This window comes from Nycticebus coucang, chromosome 9 (genome assembly GCF_027406575.1).
Source record: "Nycticebus coucang isolate mNycCou1 chromosome 9, mNycCou1.pri, whole genome shotgun sequence".
NCBI lineage: Eukaryota > Metazoa > Chordata > Mammalia > Primates > Lorisidae > Nycticebus > Nycticebus coucang.
In genome coordinates this window covers 95,762,733-95,778,239 of record NC_069788.1, presented here as the reverse complement: position 1 = coordinate 95,778,239, position 15,507 = coordinate 95,762,733, and the positions used below count along the sequence as shown (strand labels likewise).

The following is a 15,507-nucleotide window of genomic DNA, read 5'->3' as shown; positions in this document are numbered from 1 at the left end:
GCTCAAACAGTCCTCCCTCCTTGGTCTCCCAGAGTGCTAGGATTATAGGTGTGAGCCATTGTGCCTGGCCTGTATGTTTTTTTTTTAAACAGCAAACACCAGTTATTCTATACTTCCTGATGAAAGAACAAAACACTACCTTAGTCTTGCTAAAGATTTGAACCCAGTTTATCAAGTTTCCAATACAATAGTGAGCTTGCCAGAAGTACAGGGGCCAGGAGAATATTTTGGTTGAGCTGTACCCTGAATGTGCAACAGGCAAAATACAGTCTCTGGGATACTCTCTAAGTCAAACAGTCTGAGAATTTGACATTAAAGGACAAAATAAAAGTGGCGAGGTTAAGTTGTAGTGTCTAGGGATGCACACTTGTTGTGAAACCACAAAGACCCTCTAGCCCAGGAGTGTCCAACCTTTTTTCTTTCCTGGGCAGAGTGCCACACATTGGAAAAATAAAGATTGTCTTGGGCCACACAGTAAATGCCCCAACACTAAGAAAAGCTCATTAGCTAAAGAAAGTCCACACATACTTTTTGTGACAGCCAGCACCACAGATAAGCAAAAGTCCTGATAAAGTCACTTTGAGAGAAAAGATATGTAATGATTACTTCTGGAGGATTAAGGTGGGACACATGGAGAGGCTTGTGGGGTAGCTAGCAAAATTCTATTTTTTGACCTGGGTGGTGGTTAGAAGGTATTTTGCCTTGTAAAGATACATTAAACTATATATTTTATGTGGATTTCTATATTACTATTGTATTTTAAAATTAAAAGGCTAAATTAAAATGTTATCAGGTACCTCTTCATCTATGAAGACTCTTAGTATTACTAGATCACTTTGTCACAAGTGCATAGTGATACCGCAGTGCTTTTTTGCTTATTATTGTACTTTTTTGCTTCATTGTTTTACAGTTAAATCTTTGGCAGGTTTAAAAAATCTAAATTTGACCATGTATTGATATGAATTGATGATAGCATTCCTTTCTCTCTTTTCTTTTTTGTGAGACAGAATCTCACTCTGTCACCCTGGGTAGAGTGCCCTGGAGTCGTAGCTCAGAGACCTCAAACTCTTAGGCTCAAGAGTTCCTCTTGCCTCAGTCTACCCGAGTAGCTGGGACTACAGGTGCCCGCCACAACGCCCAGCTAGTTTTTCTATTTCTAGTAGAGACAGGGTCTTGCTCTTGCTCAGGCTAGTCTTGGCCTCCCAGAGTGCTAGGATTATAGGTGCGTGCCACAACGCCCAGCTAATTATTCTATTTTTGGTAGAGGTGGGGGGTCTTATTCTTGCTCAGGCTGGTCTTGAACTCCTGAGCTTAGGTGATCCTCCCACATTGGCATCACAGAGGGCAAGGATTACAGGCATGAGCCATCACCCCCTGGCCAAGCATCTCTTTTGTCCTGTTTGAGCAGTTAAATTTTCTCTCATCTCTCTAGCATCTTTATTCTTATTACCCTTCCCACTTCACAACATATATATGTGCTTTTTCTCTACTTATTTTGGGTCAGTCACCAGAAGTTTATTTTGCTAGTCTTTTCAAAGATAACAACAACACACTTTTCAAGGAACAGCAGTTTGGGCTTTGTTTCTCTTTTAACATCTTTATTTTCTATTTAATTGATTTCTGCTCTCTTTTTTGTTTGTTTTGTTTGTGGCATGGTCTTACTCTATTCCCCAGGCTAGAATGCAGTGGCACCAACATAACTCACTACAAGTTTAAACTCTTGGACTCAAGCAGCCTCCTGCCTCAGCCTCCCTAGTAGTTGTGACTACAGTAGTACATCATCCCACCTAACTATAATTTTTCTATGTTTTTGTAGAGGCAGGATCTCACTGTGTGTCTTAGGCTGGTCTCCCATTCCTGTCTTCAAGCTTCAAGCCTGTCAAAGTGCTAGAATTACAGGCATAAGCCACTGCTCCTAGCCTGCTCTTGCACACAAACTCTATATTTCTCTTTTCTTCATTTTTTTTTTCACCTTCACCTCCTAACGTGCGAGCCACCACACCCAGCCTATACAATTTTCCTGTTGTGCCACTTTTATTGCATTTCACAAGTTTTTATGTATAAGGATTTCACTATCAAAGTTTCTTTAATATCCATTGCAATTTTCGTCTTTGACCCATGAGTTATTTCAAAAATTTTTTAAATATGTACATAGGTTTTGTTTGTTTTTGTCTTTTATCTTTTCAGTTATAGACTCCTGAATTAATTGAATTGTGGTTAGATGTGATCTTTATTATGCATATTCCTTGAAAACTGTTAATAGTTGCTTAGTGCATAATCGATTTTGTACATTTTCCATGTGTATTTTGGAGGAAAGGGGACTCAGAATTAAGAGGATTGAGAATTTTGTGTTCATTTGGTAGACAAAACTCTGATAAGTTGTCCAGATCTTTTTTTTTTTTTTGGCCAGGGCTGGGTTTGAACCTGCCACCTCTGGCATATGGGGCCAGCGCCCTACCCACTTGACCACAGGTGCCGCCCAAGTTGTCCAGATCTTGACCTTGCTAAGTTTTTAGCCCACTTGACTTACCAAAAATTGAGAGAGTGTTGAAATTGCCCATCATTGTGAAAAATTTATCTTAATTTATCTGTGCTTTTGTTAGTTTTTGCTTTATTTATTTTGAGGCTATTATACACTAGATGTGCAAATATTTGAAATTGTTGTATCTTCCTGCAAATTGAATCTTTTTTTTTATTTATGACTCTGTATTCCAAAGGATGCTTTCATGTTAAAGACACTTTAAAATGTATAGTTATTTTATTAGCATTTTCTTTATATGTCTGTTTTCCATGCCTTTATTTTCAGTCTTCTCTATTTATGCTTTAGGCATAACACAGGTTTGAACTGCCTGGGTCCACTTACATGGATTTTTTTCTTTCTAGTCAAGCAGGGCTGTGGGGGGTGAATTTTTTTCAATAAATAAATTGGAAAATTTTTTGGAGATCTCTGACAATTTGAAAAAACTTTCAGGCGAACTATGTAGTATAGAAATGTTAGAAAATAGAAAGTTAGGTATTTCATGAATGCATAAAATTTATACAGCCAGTAGTTTGGCTATTAACTATCATAAACTATACACTCATATTATAAAAAGTTAAAATTTATCAAAACTTACACATAGGTCATACATAGTGCCATTTGTAGTCAAGAATTTAAATGTAAAGATGCAGTATTAAATTATAACTGCATAAAATTAATTGTGACATACACTTACATAACAAGTTCATAGCCACCTTCTATTACTATTTCAATGAGCTTAAGTGTTTGAAGTATCTACTTAAAATTATGTGTGACACAGATCATTTTCACATGAGCAATTTGTCTCCCCAATAAAATGTACATTTTGGTAAAAATTTATCTTACAGGTGTTGCATGTTTTTCATTGTGGTTAATGAAGTATCATAAATCTTGAATAATACCATGAAACCCATACATAGGAAGTCCTACTAGTGCTCCTAAGAAGTAGAGAAAGGTTACTACATTATAAGAAAAGGACAAATTGCTTGTTATATACCAAAGATCAAAGTTGGTAGCTGTGGTTGCCCACCATTTCACGATAGATGAATCTAGTATAAGAATAAATGGTAAGAAAAAAAAGCAAAGGAGATTTGTGAAGCCATCACTATAGTTTACACTGTCAATAGCAGTAAAGTTTTTGGAAAGCCAGAAGTTAAATGCAGATTTTCGACTGAGTGGGGAATTAGTACCCCAACCCCTGAGCTGTTCGACGGTCCTTTGTTTCTTTCTTAAATATCATGAAGATAGATTTTTGTTTTTTAGTCCAATCTGAATTTGCCTTTTACTGGAGAGCTTACACCATTCACATGTATTAGGATTATTGATAGAGTTGGGCTAGTTTTTGCCATCATCATTCTGATTCGTATTTACCTGGTTTTCTGTTTTTTTCTCCTCTTTGTAAAAGTTGATTAATTACTGTTATTATTCATATTTTTATAATTAGTTTACAATTTAAAACCTTTATTTCAGTTGCCACTGAATTTTTACTATGCAAATTTAATTTAGTATTCTAAAAGTTAATATACTGACCTCATTCCAAACAGTAAAAGGACTTTTTTTGGGGTGGGGACAGAGTCTTGCTCTGTCTCCAGGGTCTAGGCTACAATGCCATAGCCTCAGTCTACCTCACAGCAACCTCACGTTCCTGGGTCCACAGCATCCTCAAGTTCCTGGGCCTGTTCCTCAAGCTGTTTTCTATTTTTAGTACTGACACGGTCTTACTCTTGCTCAGGCCTGTCTCAAACTCCTGAGCTCAAGCTGTCCTACTAGGGCCTCCCAGTGTGCTAGGATTACAGGTGTGAGCCACCATGCCTGGCCAATAAAAGGACTTTGGAATACCTTTGAAGAGCGTCAGTGTTTCACCTTTTGATATACATTACGTTTTCAATTTTTTTTTTTTTTTTGCTTTCATTTGTTTTTGTGTTTTTCCTTTTTGAGGCGGAGTCTTGTTATCCTAGCTCACTATAACCTCAAACTCTGAGGCTCAAGTTATCTTCCTGCCTTAACCTCCAGAAGGTGCGCACCACAAAGCCTAGCTAATTTTTTCTTTGTTTTTTTTTTTTTTTTGAGACAGAACCCCAAGCTGTTGCCCTGGGTAGAGTACTATGGCGTCACAGCTCACAGCAACCTCCAACTCCTGGGCTGGAGCGATTCTTCTGCCTCCACCTCCCAAGTAGCTGGGACTACAGGCGCCCACCACAATGCCTGGCTATTTTTTGTTTGCAGCCATCATTGTTGTTTGGCGGGCCCGGGCTGGATTCGAATCCACCAGCTTAGGTGTATATGGCTGGTGCCGTAGCTGCTTGAGACACAGGGGCCGAGCCATTTTTTTCTATTTTTATAAATAGCAGAAAAAAGTTCTCTTGCCTAGGCTGATTTTGAGAGTCTGAGCTCCAGCAGTCCTCCTGCCTCAACCTCTCATAGTGTTAGAATCACAAGGGTGGGCTCTTATGCTTTTCTTTTTCTTTATTATTGTTGTTGTTATATATTTTTGGCCTGTATAGGTCCTAGAATGTCCTTTTTTTTTTTTTAATGTAAAATTTAGACACCCAGGCAGCATTCATTCCAATTATCATCTACATGTTGATAATTTTATCCATTTTTAGAAGTGTTATTTGGGGATCATTTTCTAACATTTTGAAGACTTTTTGAAGTAAATTCTTTAGAAGTACCTTTGAATTAGCCTGCTGGTGGTAAATTTTCCCAGTTTACCTATGAATGTTTTTATTTCTTCATGTTCTTCTGCACTGTCTTCCCAAATCTAGGTTAACAACAGTTACTTTCTCTCAATACCTTACATACATTATTATTCCATTGTCTTCTGGATTCCATTGTTGAATGGAATTCTGTCATTCTAATTGTCTGTCATTCTTTTGTAGGTGATCTGTCCTTTCTCTCTGGCTGTGCAAATTTTAAGATTTCTCTTTGTTTTTGAGGTTCGGCGGTTTCACTACGATGTGTCTAGGCATGGATGTTCTTTTTTTTTACTGTTTGGTATGATGCATAAAAAAGATATACATTTAAAATAAAATATCTTACTACATTATGAAATATTCACCATCGTAGAAAATTTGGAAAATGAAAAAATGTCCATTAATATCTGCTCACATAAATTAGAAAAACATTCTAAAAATGTTAAAAATTAAAAGCAGTCAGGGCTTGGTGGCTCACACCTATAATCCTAACACTCTGGGAGACTAGGTGGATTGGTTGAGCTCAAGAGTTAAGACCAGGGCAGCACCTGTGGCTGAAAGGAGTAGGGCGCCGGCCCCATATAATGGAGGTGGTAGGTTCAAACCTGTCCCTGGCCAAAAAAAAAAAAAAAAGAGTTCAAGACCAACCTGAGCAAGGGCAGAGACTTCATCTCTACTAAAAATAGAAAAACTAGCTGGGCGTTGTGGCAGGTATCTGTAGTCCCAGCTGCTTGGGAGACTAAGGCAGGAGGATTGCTCGAACGCAGGTGTTTTGAGATCACTGTGAGTTATGATGCCATGACACTCTCCCCAGGGTGACAGAGTAAGACTCTGTCTCCAAAAATACATACATACATAAAAATTAAGAGCAGTATTCCTTGCTTCATTCTTCTCCATGCGTTGCTTCTCTCCCCAAAAGCCACCACTTTTTTTCTATTTTTTTTTTTTTTTTTGAGACAGAGTCTCAAGCTGTGCCCTTGCTGGAGTGCTGTGTCGTCATAGTTCACAGCAACCTCAAACTCTTGAGCTCAGGAGATCCTCTTGCCTCAGCCTTCCGAGTAGCTACAACTGCAGGTACCCACACAGTGCCCAGCTGGTTTTTCTATTTTTAGTAGAGACAGGGTCTCCCTTTGCTCAGACTGGTCTCAAACTCTTCTGCTCAAGCAATCCACCTGCCTCGGCCTCCCAGAGTGCTAGGATTGCAGGTGTGAGCCACCGCACCTGGCCTAAAGCCACCACTTTCAGTCCTTTAATTTTTTTCCATGTCTGTAATAATATACTAATATTTCTTTATTTATTAGCTATGGATATCTGTTGATTTGCTATGATGTGTCAGGATCTAACATTCTTCTAAGCTTATAAAGTAAAACTACTGTTTTTACATCATTTCTTGGTTATTTTTTATAATTTCAAGTAATACACCTAAAATTAATATTTCTTGTCTGATTAACTGTTTCAATGTATTTGAGTCTTCGATTTTGGCATATTTTGATTGCTGGAAGATACGTCCTTTGATTCTATTTTTTTCGTCTCAGAGGCAGAGTCTCAACTCTGTTGCTGAGGCTGAAGTGTGGTGGTGCAATCATACCTCACTGTAACCTTGAACTCTTAGACTTAAAACAATCCTCTTTTTATTTTGACCTCCCAGGTAGTCATGAGCCATTCATTCTTGTTTCTTCCTTCTTTCTTCCATCTTCTAAATTCTGTCATCTGTATTTTTTTGGCTCCATGAATACACTTAGCCATGTAATTTTTATATTGTTGAAGTTGAGATCACATTTACATTTTTGTTCTGTTTTTTAGCTAAGTGTATTATAGTAGATTAGTTCTAAAAGTAGAAAAGCAAAAAGCATTAAAGACTAAATAAATGTTATTAGCCAAATTTACATTGTCTTTCTTGTACGGTTTTTTGTAGGAATTCTTTAGAGATGTTTTCATATTTTCCCCTCTTACAATTTTTTGTTTTCCTTAGGTTCCTATATCTTATTTTACCTTTTTTCATTTCCTACTTGTACCATAGTCTAAAAGTCTACTATTCTTTACTTTTGAGTCTTTAGGTTCCCCTTTTTTCTTAGGTGCCTTCCTTTTTGCAGCCTCTCTCTTCCTTTTCTAATCTATTTGCTCTCGAGGCCTGCTTCAAAGCCTTGTCGTAGGATGTACTCCTCTCCTGAGTTTGCTCTACATTTCTCACATCCCACTTTGTTTTTGTTTTTGTTTTTTTTTGTGCATTTTCCATTTTGTAATTACATTATGAAGAAACTTCATAAGAAAGATTATGGGAGTAAAATTTTCTCAATGTTTGCAAATCTGAAGCTATCCTTGATACTTTGGCTAAATATAGAAATCTACATTCAAATCATTTTTCTGAAAACTTTGAAGGCAAAATAATGGTCTTGAGACTTCCATTGTTTATGCTGAGAAGGTAGTTACCCATCTGATTCTTTTGAGACACAGTCTCACTATGTCGCCCTCAGTAGAGTACAGTGGCATCACAGCTCACAGCAATCTCAGACTCCTGGGCTCAAGCACTTCTCTTGCCTCAGCCTCCAAAGTAGCTGGGACTACAGGCACCTGCCACAATGCCCGGCTATTTCTTTTGTTGCAGTTGTCATTGTTGTTTGGCAGGCCCGGTCTGGATTGGAACCCACCAGCTCTGGTGTATGTGGCTGGCACCTGAGCTGCTGAGCTACAGGCACTGAGCCGAGATACAAGTATTTCTAATACAATAGAATTTCTTGTATTTTCTTCCTGCACCTCAGTGGATAATTTAGAAATTCAATTTGGAAAACACGGTTGTATGTTGAGATTTATGTCTTTTTCAAATTCTTTACTTCCTTTTTAAAATACACATGCTCGCTATATCATGTTGGACTGGAAATACTATGAAAGATACTACTATGAGAAGAAGAGCTTTTATATTCAGAGAAAATGAGGACAATCCCTCTCCTTTGTTCTGTGCATTGCCTTCCTTGAAGGGAAACACTGTTGTATAAAGTGTTATTATATGATTATTTATGTACACACATAAATAGGCATAGAAAATAAAACTATACCACACATAGTTCTTTGTGACATGTTTTACTCTACTTAATGTATCACAGAAAGAGGTATAACAACATAGTAATTATAGGTAGGGACCCAGACTACCTAAAGTGTCTAAAATGTTAATCCAGCCGCTGTCACTTCCTAGCTGACTTTAACCTCTCTTTGCCCCAGTTTCCTATTCTACAAGCAGTGTTAACAGTAGTACTTATCTCAAAGTTAACATAAGGAGTAAATGCTAAAGTACATAAACTTTTCTCTGAGGATGGATATTTATATTGGAATCTGTGAAAGAGTCTTTGCCTAAGTTGGGCTAGGCACTTAAGTCTTTGCTTAAGTTAATGCAGGAAGCAGCAAAAGTGCTATTTTTAAGTACTTACTTCTCTCAGACCCCTGTCCTACTTTTCTCACTGGGGTTGTTTGCTGCCCTCTAGTGAACTAACTGGTTTGCAGGTGGTGCTGGCTGAAGATAGGTTGCTTTTAATGTTACTGCTACATGTTATCCAGCAGTTGGTGCTCTGAAAAATTGTGTGAATCTAAATTCTCGTTTTGCAATTTTACCGATTGTCTTCTGCCTACAAATTTGGATGAATTACAGTTAACTTATAGGTACGGGGAGAAATGAATGAAGATTCTTATTACATAAATTCTAGCACTTAGCTTTTGTTATTGTGAGTGACATCTGGGACTCAAAGGGTACAGTTCTTCTAAAACTACTTTTGGCTGTGGTGAATGGTGTGCCCCACCAACTTGCATCCTTATATATTGAACAGCTTGTTTGTTCCCTGGAGAATAAACCGAAGTAAAAAACGGCTTTTGTCAAACTAAAGCCTTGGAAAGATTTTCTATATTAATGGTTTGGAAGACTTTGATATTGTTAAGATGGCAGTAGTCCCAAATTGATCTACAGATTCAACTCAGTCTTCTGTGAGATTCTGGGTTGCTTTTTACAGAAATTTGCTTGCAGATTCTAAAGTTCATATGGAAATAAAAAAGGGACCTAGAATAGCCAGAAATGGAGGGGGGAACGGTTAACCAGCAAAACAATAAAAGTAGAATAACGAAAACCATTGAAAAACAATGTTGAAAGGGTCTTATATATTGATTTTAAAATTTACCACAAAGCTATAATAATCAAAATGGTGTGGCACTGGCATAAGAATGAGTATATAACAATGGAATAAAAATTAAAGTCTAGAAATGAACCTAAATGTTTATAACTAATTGATCTTTGGTGAGAGTGCTAAGACAATGTAATGGAGAAACAATAGTCTTTCCAACAAATAGTGCCAGGACAACTGGTTATCCACACGCAAAAGAATGAAATTGGACCCTTATACCATATATAAAAATAAACTCAAAATGAATTAAAGATGTAAATATGAGGGCTAAAACTGTAAAACTCATAGGAAAAAAAAATAGGTATAAATCTACATGACCTAGGATTAGGGAATGGTTTCTTACACTGAAAGACTGAAAGCACAGGTGACTTAAAAAATTGGATTTCATCAAATTAAAAATTTTTGTGTTTCAAAGGATACCATCAAAACAAAAAAAAGTTCGGCGCCCATAGCACGGTGGTTACAGCACCAGCCACATACACCAAGTCTGGCGGGTTTGAACCTGTTTAGCAGCCCAGGCCAGCTAAACAACAATGACAACTGCAACAAAAAATAACTGGGCATTGTGGCAGGCTCCTGTAGTCCCAGCTACTTGGGAGGATGAGGCAAGAGAATCACTTGAGCCCAAGAATTTGAGGTTGCTGTGAGCTGTGACACCATAGTACTTTACTGAGGGTGGCATAGTGAGACTGTCTCAAAAATAAAAAAAAAAAAAGGAAAAAGAAAAGACAAACCATAGAATGGGAGCATGTTTTTGAGAATCAAAAGTTCAGTTCTCATTTCTCCATCCATAAATTCATATGTTAATTGTAGTTGAGTTCCATTATTACCACTTTTTTTTTCTTTTGAGACAGAGTCTCAAGCTATTACCCTGGATAGAGTGCTATGACATCATAGCTCACAGCAACCTCCAACTCTTGGGCTAAAGCGAGCCTCTTGCCTCAGTTTTTCTATTTTCTTGGTAGAAACAGGGATCTCGTTTTTGCTCAGGCTAGTCTGGAACTCATGAGCTCAGGCAATCCCCTCCCAGAGTGCTAGGGTTACAGGCATGGGCCACTGCATCCCGCTTACTACATATATTTTTAAAGAGGTTTGTCTGTGATCATGTGTCTAAGGATCCATGTCAGTACTGTCATACACTGTTTTGAAGGGGAAATCAATCTCAAAGTACAATAAACCAATTCAGAAATAGTCTGAAGCAACTGCTGTTCCCGAGGTTCCGGGCCATACCACTTGCAGCGGCTTCTGGGTCGGGGCTCGCAGCCCCAGGCCTGCTGCTGGGCGTTGTCCAGAGCCGGGGCGCCCAGGATTCGTGTCTGTGAGTGCCGCCCCCAGCCGAGGCGCAGAAGTGGGACACCCTGGCCTCAGGGCCACTGTCTTCGCTTTCCCTGCATTGTCGCGAATGTTGTCCATGGCGGTCAGCGCGATGAGTGCCAACGAGGACCAGGAGATGGAACTGGCAGCATTACGTTCTATTTATGAAGAAGATGAAAGTTTCCGAGAATTAAGTCTGGTTTCTTTTCGATATAGGATAGGTGAAAATGGTGATCCCAAAGCCTGCCTAATAGAGATTTCCTGGACAGAAACATATACACAGACACCTCCAATTATATAGATGAATGCTTTCTTTAACAACACCATATCATCAGCTGTAAAGCAGAGTATATTAGCCAAGTTACAGGAAGCAGTGAAAGTCAACCTTGGAACGGCGATGACCTACACGTTGTTTGAATATGCCAGGGACAGTAAAGAGCGGTTCATGGAGAATCACCATCCTGTTAATTTTGCAACAACAAGCAGTACAATCTCAGTTGAAACTCCTAATACAAACTCATCAAGTAAGAAAAAAGACAAAAAAGAACAACTTTCAACAGCCCAGAAACGTAAGGTGGCAGGTAAAACAGATCACAACGGTGAACTTCCTCGGGGTTGGAATTGGATTGATGTTGTCAAGCATTTAAGCAAAACTGGCTTTAAAGATGATGAATAGTGCTTGGAATTTGAGACAAGGAAAGAAGATTCTTTACAAAGTAAACTGGGTTCACAATCTTTCATTACTATTTTATGGTATCAAGGTGGCTTTTATAAAACAATTTTTTGTGTGTTTCCTATATTTAAAATGTTGTAAGCTGAAAGTTCATGAAGAGAGCTGGTTGTGTTAAATTATTTTCACAAACTTGCCTTAATAAAAGGTGAAAATGTTACTGTTTAGTATATTTTAAAAAGCCTGTTGAGCTTTATAAATGGATAAATATGGCAAAAAATAACCAGTGTTAATTTATGTGATCTTATTCTAGTGGATGTGGTATTTTTTAAAGGAGCATGAAGCCCTTTCAAACTGTCATCCAATGGAGTAGAATGTTGACTGAACAGTTACTCCCGAGCATGATCCATTTTAATAGCCCTCTCATCTGAAATAAAGTCTTCATCTCTTCTTTTGCTTAATTACTGAACCATAAATTGCTTCAGAGAAATTTAAATACCAATATTTGAACTTCATACATGGTACTTTTTGTAATTCCTTTTGATTTTTCAAGAGTGAATTGCTTCCCTTTAGTGAATTGGTATCTATTTATACTTTTCTCTTGATTTGGGTCAAGGTGTTTGATAACAGCTTTTAATGGCATGTAAAATAGGAGAACATAAAGTCAAATCTGCCAAATATTTTGGAAAACATTTGATTAGTGTTGGCTCTCACCTACATTTCTCTTTGCTGCATAAACCAGGATGGAAGTACAAGATGCCTTAATATTTCGTTTTTGTATTGTTGAAAACAGTTGACTTTAATAAATTCTTATTTATCTGTAAAAAAAAACGAGTCTGAAGCTTGAAAGTTATAGTTTAATGATGAAAGGAGAAACACTTATCATTGATATAGAAAATAATAATGATGTTGGGTTATGATGCAACTCTTCAGTGCACTTGTCATATGAAGTAAATAACAGAAAAATTCTTTGTGTGTCACATGTCTGTTTTTAGCCAATCAGAAGTCAGGATTATTTTGTATGTAATAATAGGGTTTATTTGGAGAGCAGTTATAAGTAGGACTTAGAGGACACAAGGGGCTACGTATTACGGCTTCTTTGTTGTAGTGAAGACATAATTGGTCTGGTGTGTGTAGCATTTTTAAATTTAGTTTTGAGGACTGACTCTAGAAATGTACAACCGTATCTTTTCAATTGTAGGTTTTCAAATGTTATTCATTCTTAATACCTCTTAAGGTAACAGATCACTGGTTTTTACTTTTGATGAAACAATTTAATGGGCTGTGAAGGAAAAATTACCAGATATTAAGGGGGGAGAGAGAATTTTATGAAAATGTCTTCAAGATTTCCGTCACCGTCTCTACCACTTTTTCTTTCACCGGAGCCAGTTGATTTAGGTTCTGTAGCAAGTTCCTCTTGTTCACTGAATGAGCTGGACAATATTTCCCATCTTTTAAGGAAGATATCAACTGATATAAATGAAATTAAAGGAATGAAAGCAGCAATTTTGACAGTGGAAGCAAATCTTTTTGATCTGAATGTTAGAGTGTCACAGAATGAAGCTAAAATTTCATCTTTGGAGGTTAAAATGAATGAATATTCAACATCAACATCTGAATGCAACAAACAGTTTGAAGATCTTCGCGAGGAAGTAGATTTTGAATCACAGTCAAGGGCTACTGATGTAAAAATAATTGGCTTCCTTAGAAACATTGAGAAAGGTAAACTCTTAGCATACAACATCTTATAGGTACTCATCCTTTAATCTGTCTTCATAGAAAACTTGAATTTTTCACAGACCTCTAATGACACATTTGGATGCTACAAAATTTCAGTTTAGAAGCCTATAATTTATCAGAATTTCATTCTCTTTACTAGAGCTCTCTAAAATATTATTTTTGAAAAGTATAGAGAGATAAAGCAAAACTGGAAATGAGAGAGAATGATCCCCTTGTATGTATCTGTATGAAATTACTGGTATTTCAAAATGTATAATTCTTTCATTATTTGCTGTTGATGTTAAAGAGAATTATTGTGGTATATGAACCTGTCTGGACTGGAAGAGCATTCTTTTATAATCTGTAACATGTCAGTTTCCCAAACTGCCCCCCAGGAATACAACCTGACCGAAATGACATCTGGTTGCAGGTCTGTTCCTCTGGATTTGTGTTATGCTGTGATATTTTCAGAAGGAATTCATTTTCTTTTGGATACACCACTAAAGAGTAATGAGATATAACTCACATTTTAAAAGAAAATAGCTGATAAAATTTCAAACTGAACATAGCTTTTGAAATTTAAAAACACCTTTTAATGAAACATAGTACTTGATGAGAGATTGCCCACTTAGATGTTGCACTAAGGAAGCAGAGCCTGTCCTTGTGAAACCAGTTGTGATAGATGTACTCGAAGTTAGCATGTAGGCATCTTACTAATACTTCAGCATTTGGAGCCCTGCTAATTACTTTCCTTCATACACCATAGTGCAGCATTTTTCTTCTAAGTGAAGTTGATACTTGCTAAGCATTTTGTGGGGATGGGAGGAGGGTACAGAGAAGTGTGACATTCTTCCATTCTTAAGGAGCTTACCATCAAATTGGAGGTAGAGAAAATCAGTTCTTTGTCACTGTTTTGCCCAGTATGACTATTAGGAATATGATTAGAAATTAATATTATTAATCTGTTTAAAAAGTATTAAGTACTCTCTTTAAAAAATACTAATTTATTTATTTTTGGACATAGTATCTTGCTTGTTGCCCAGGCTGGGAGTGCAGTTATATCATTATAGCTCACTACAAACTCTTGGGCTCAAGCAGTCCTTTTGCCTTCACTTATTAAGAAGCTGAGACTGTAGTCCCCAACACCTGGCTGATTTTTAAATTTTTTTGTCATTACAGCATTTCACTATGTTGTCAGGCTGGTCTTGAACTCCTGGCCTCAAGCGATGGCCCCACCTCAGCCTCCCAAAGTGCTGAGTGCTGGTATCACGGATGTGAGCCTTTTGGGGCGGGGGGGTATGTGTGGGGAGGGGGAGGCAAAAACTACAGTTGAGCATAGGGTGCTGTCTTTTTTTCTGGAGATCCAAACAATTCTTTTCATGGCCTGACTTCTGAGCTGAGTATTGTACTTGTTTATTTCCTTTGCATCCATTCAATCCCATAGTTTGGTCTTTTAGGAACTCCATGATTACATAGTTCTCTAGTGCTTTGTTTTGGAATTGTAAAGGTGGAGGAGTAGATATAATGAAGCTCGGGTGATAGTGGGGTTGCTTATCATGTTTATTGTGTGAGCTGCTAGTCCACCAGGCACCCTCCCTGGCTTTTCCATGCTTTTACCTTTACTTCCCCACAGACATTACTTCCAGGAATGTCCTCCCTTGCAGTTGTCGATTTAAGCCTGAGTATAGCTTTTTGCCTTACAGGATATATCTTTGGTCTATTAATACTCCTAAATTGCATTGGTGAAGCTTTAAGTGAGACTTTCATTTAAGAACCCAATAGGATTAATTTCTGGGAAATACTCGCTGGTATTGTTTGTTTATTAAGCTTAGTGAAGTTTTAAAATTTATGTTCTAGGAACTCAACAGAGGCAATTATTATCCCGACTGCAAATTGACCCAGTAATGGCAGAAACTCTGCAGATCAGTCAAGGTTGGTAATATTTAAATTTTCACTATCATCTAGCAATTTTCAGTTGCCATTTCCATTCCTTACACATCATTTAATGTGCCTTGTATCTCTTAGATCCTGCCCTAACATGCTATGTTTAGATCTGTGAAAATAAATTAGGGCGAGGAGATAAGATCTACATTTTCTTCATGTTATATGCTGTTTTCATTTTTTGCCTCATAAATTTTCTTCCTATCATGCCATTCCACCTGGCTCCCTAGTACCTGCTGGCTGCTAACTCCTTTCAGGGATAACTTGAGTCCCTTTGTCACTTTCCTTCTCTATCCAGTTGGCGCCATTGCCCTAGGCTCCTTTAGCATCCTGTTTTGCCTATTCCAACTTACCCTCACTTTTTACCTCACTTTAGAATCTTATGGCCACATCTAGGATTGTTCTACAGGCACTGTTATTTACAGTAGAACCCCTATAGTTGACCACCTCCCTACATCGACCACCTCCTTCAATTGACCTAATTTTCAT

The 15,507-nt window shown here is 37.6% G+C and overlaps 1 protein-coding gene and 1 pseudogene across 9 annotated transcripts in view; both read left to right on the top strand.

Annotated features, from left to right (window-relative positions):
* Positions 1 to 15,507, top strand: part of ZC3H14 (zinc finger CCCH-type containing 14) — a 56,990-nt gene that overhangs the window by 28,035 nt on the left and 13,448 nt on the right. For all 9 annotated transcript variants that reach the window (XM_053600986.1, XM_053600982.1, XM_053600984.1 and 6 more), the window contains one exon: positions 14,935 to 15,009. In XM_053600986.1, coding sequence (XP_053456961.1) covers positions 14,935 to 15,009 — 75 coding nt within the window. The remainder of the gene's footprint in view (positions 1 to 14,934; positions 15,010 to 15,507) is intronic.
* Positions 10,801 to 11,522, top strand: LOC128593190 (RWD domain-containing protein 4-like; annotated as a pseudogene).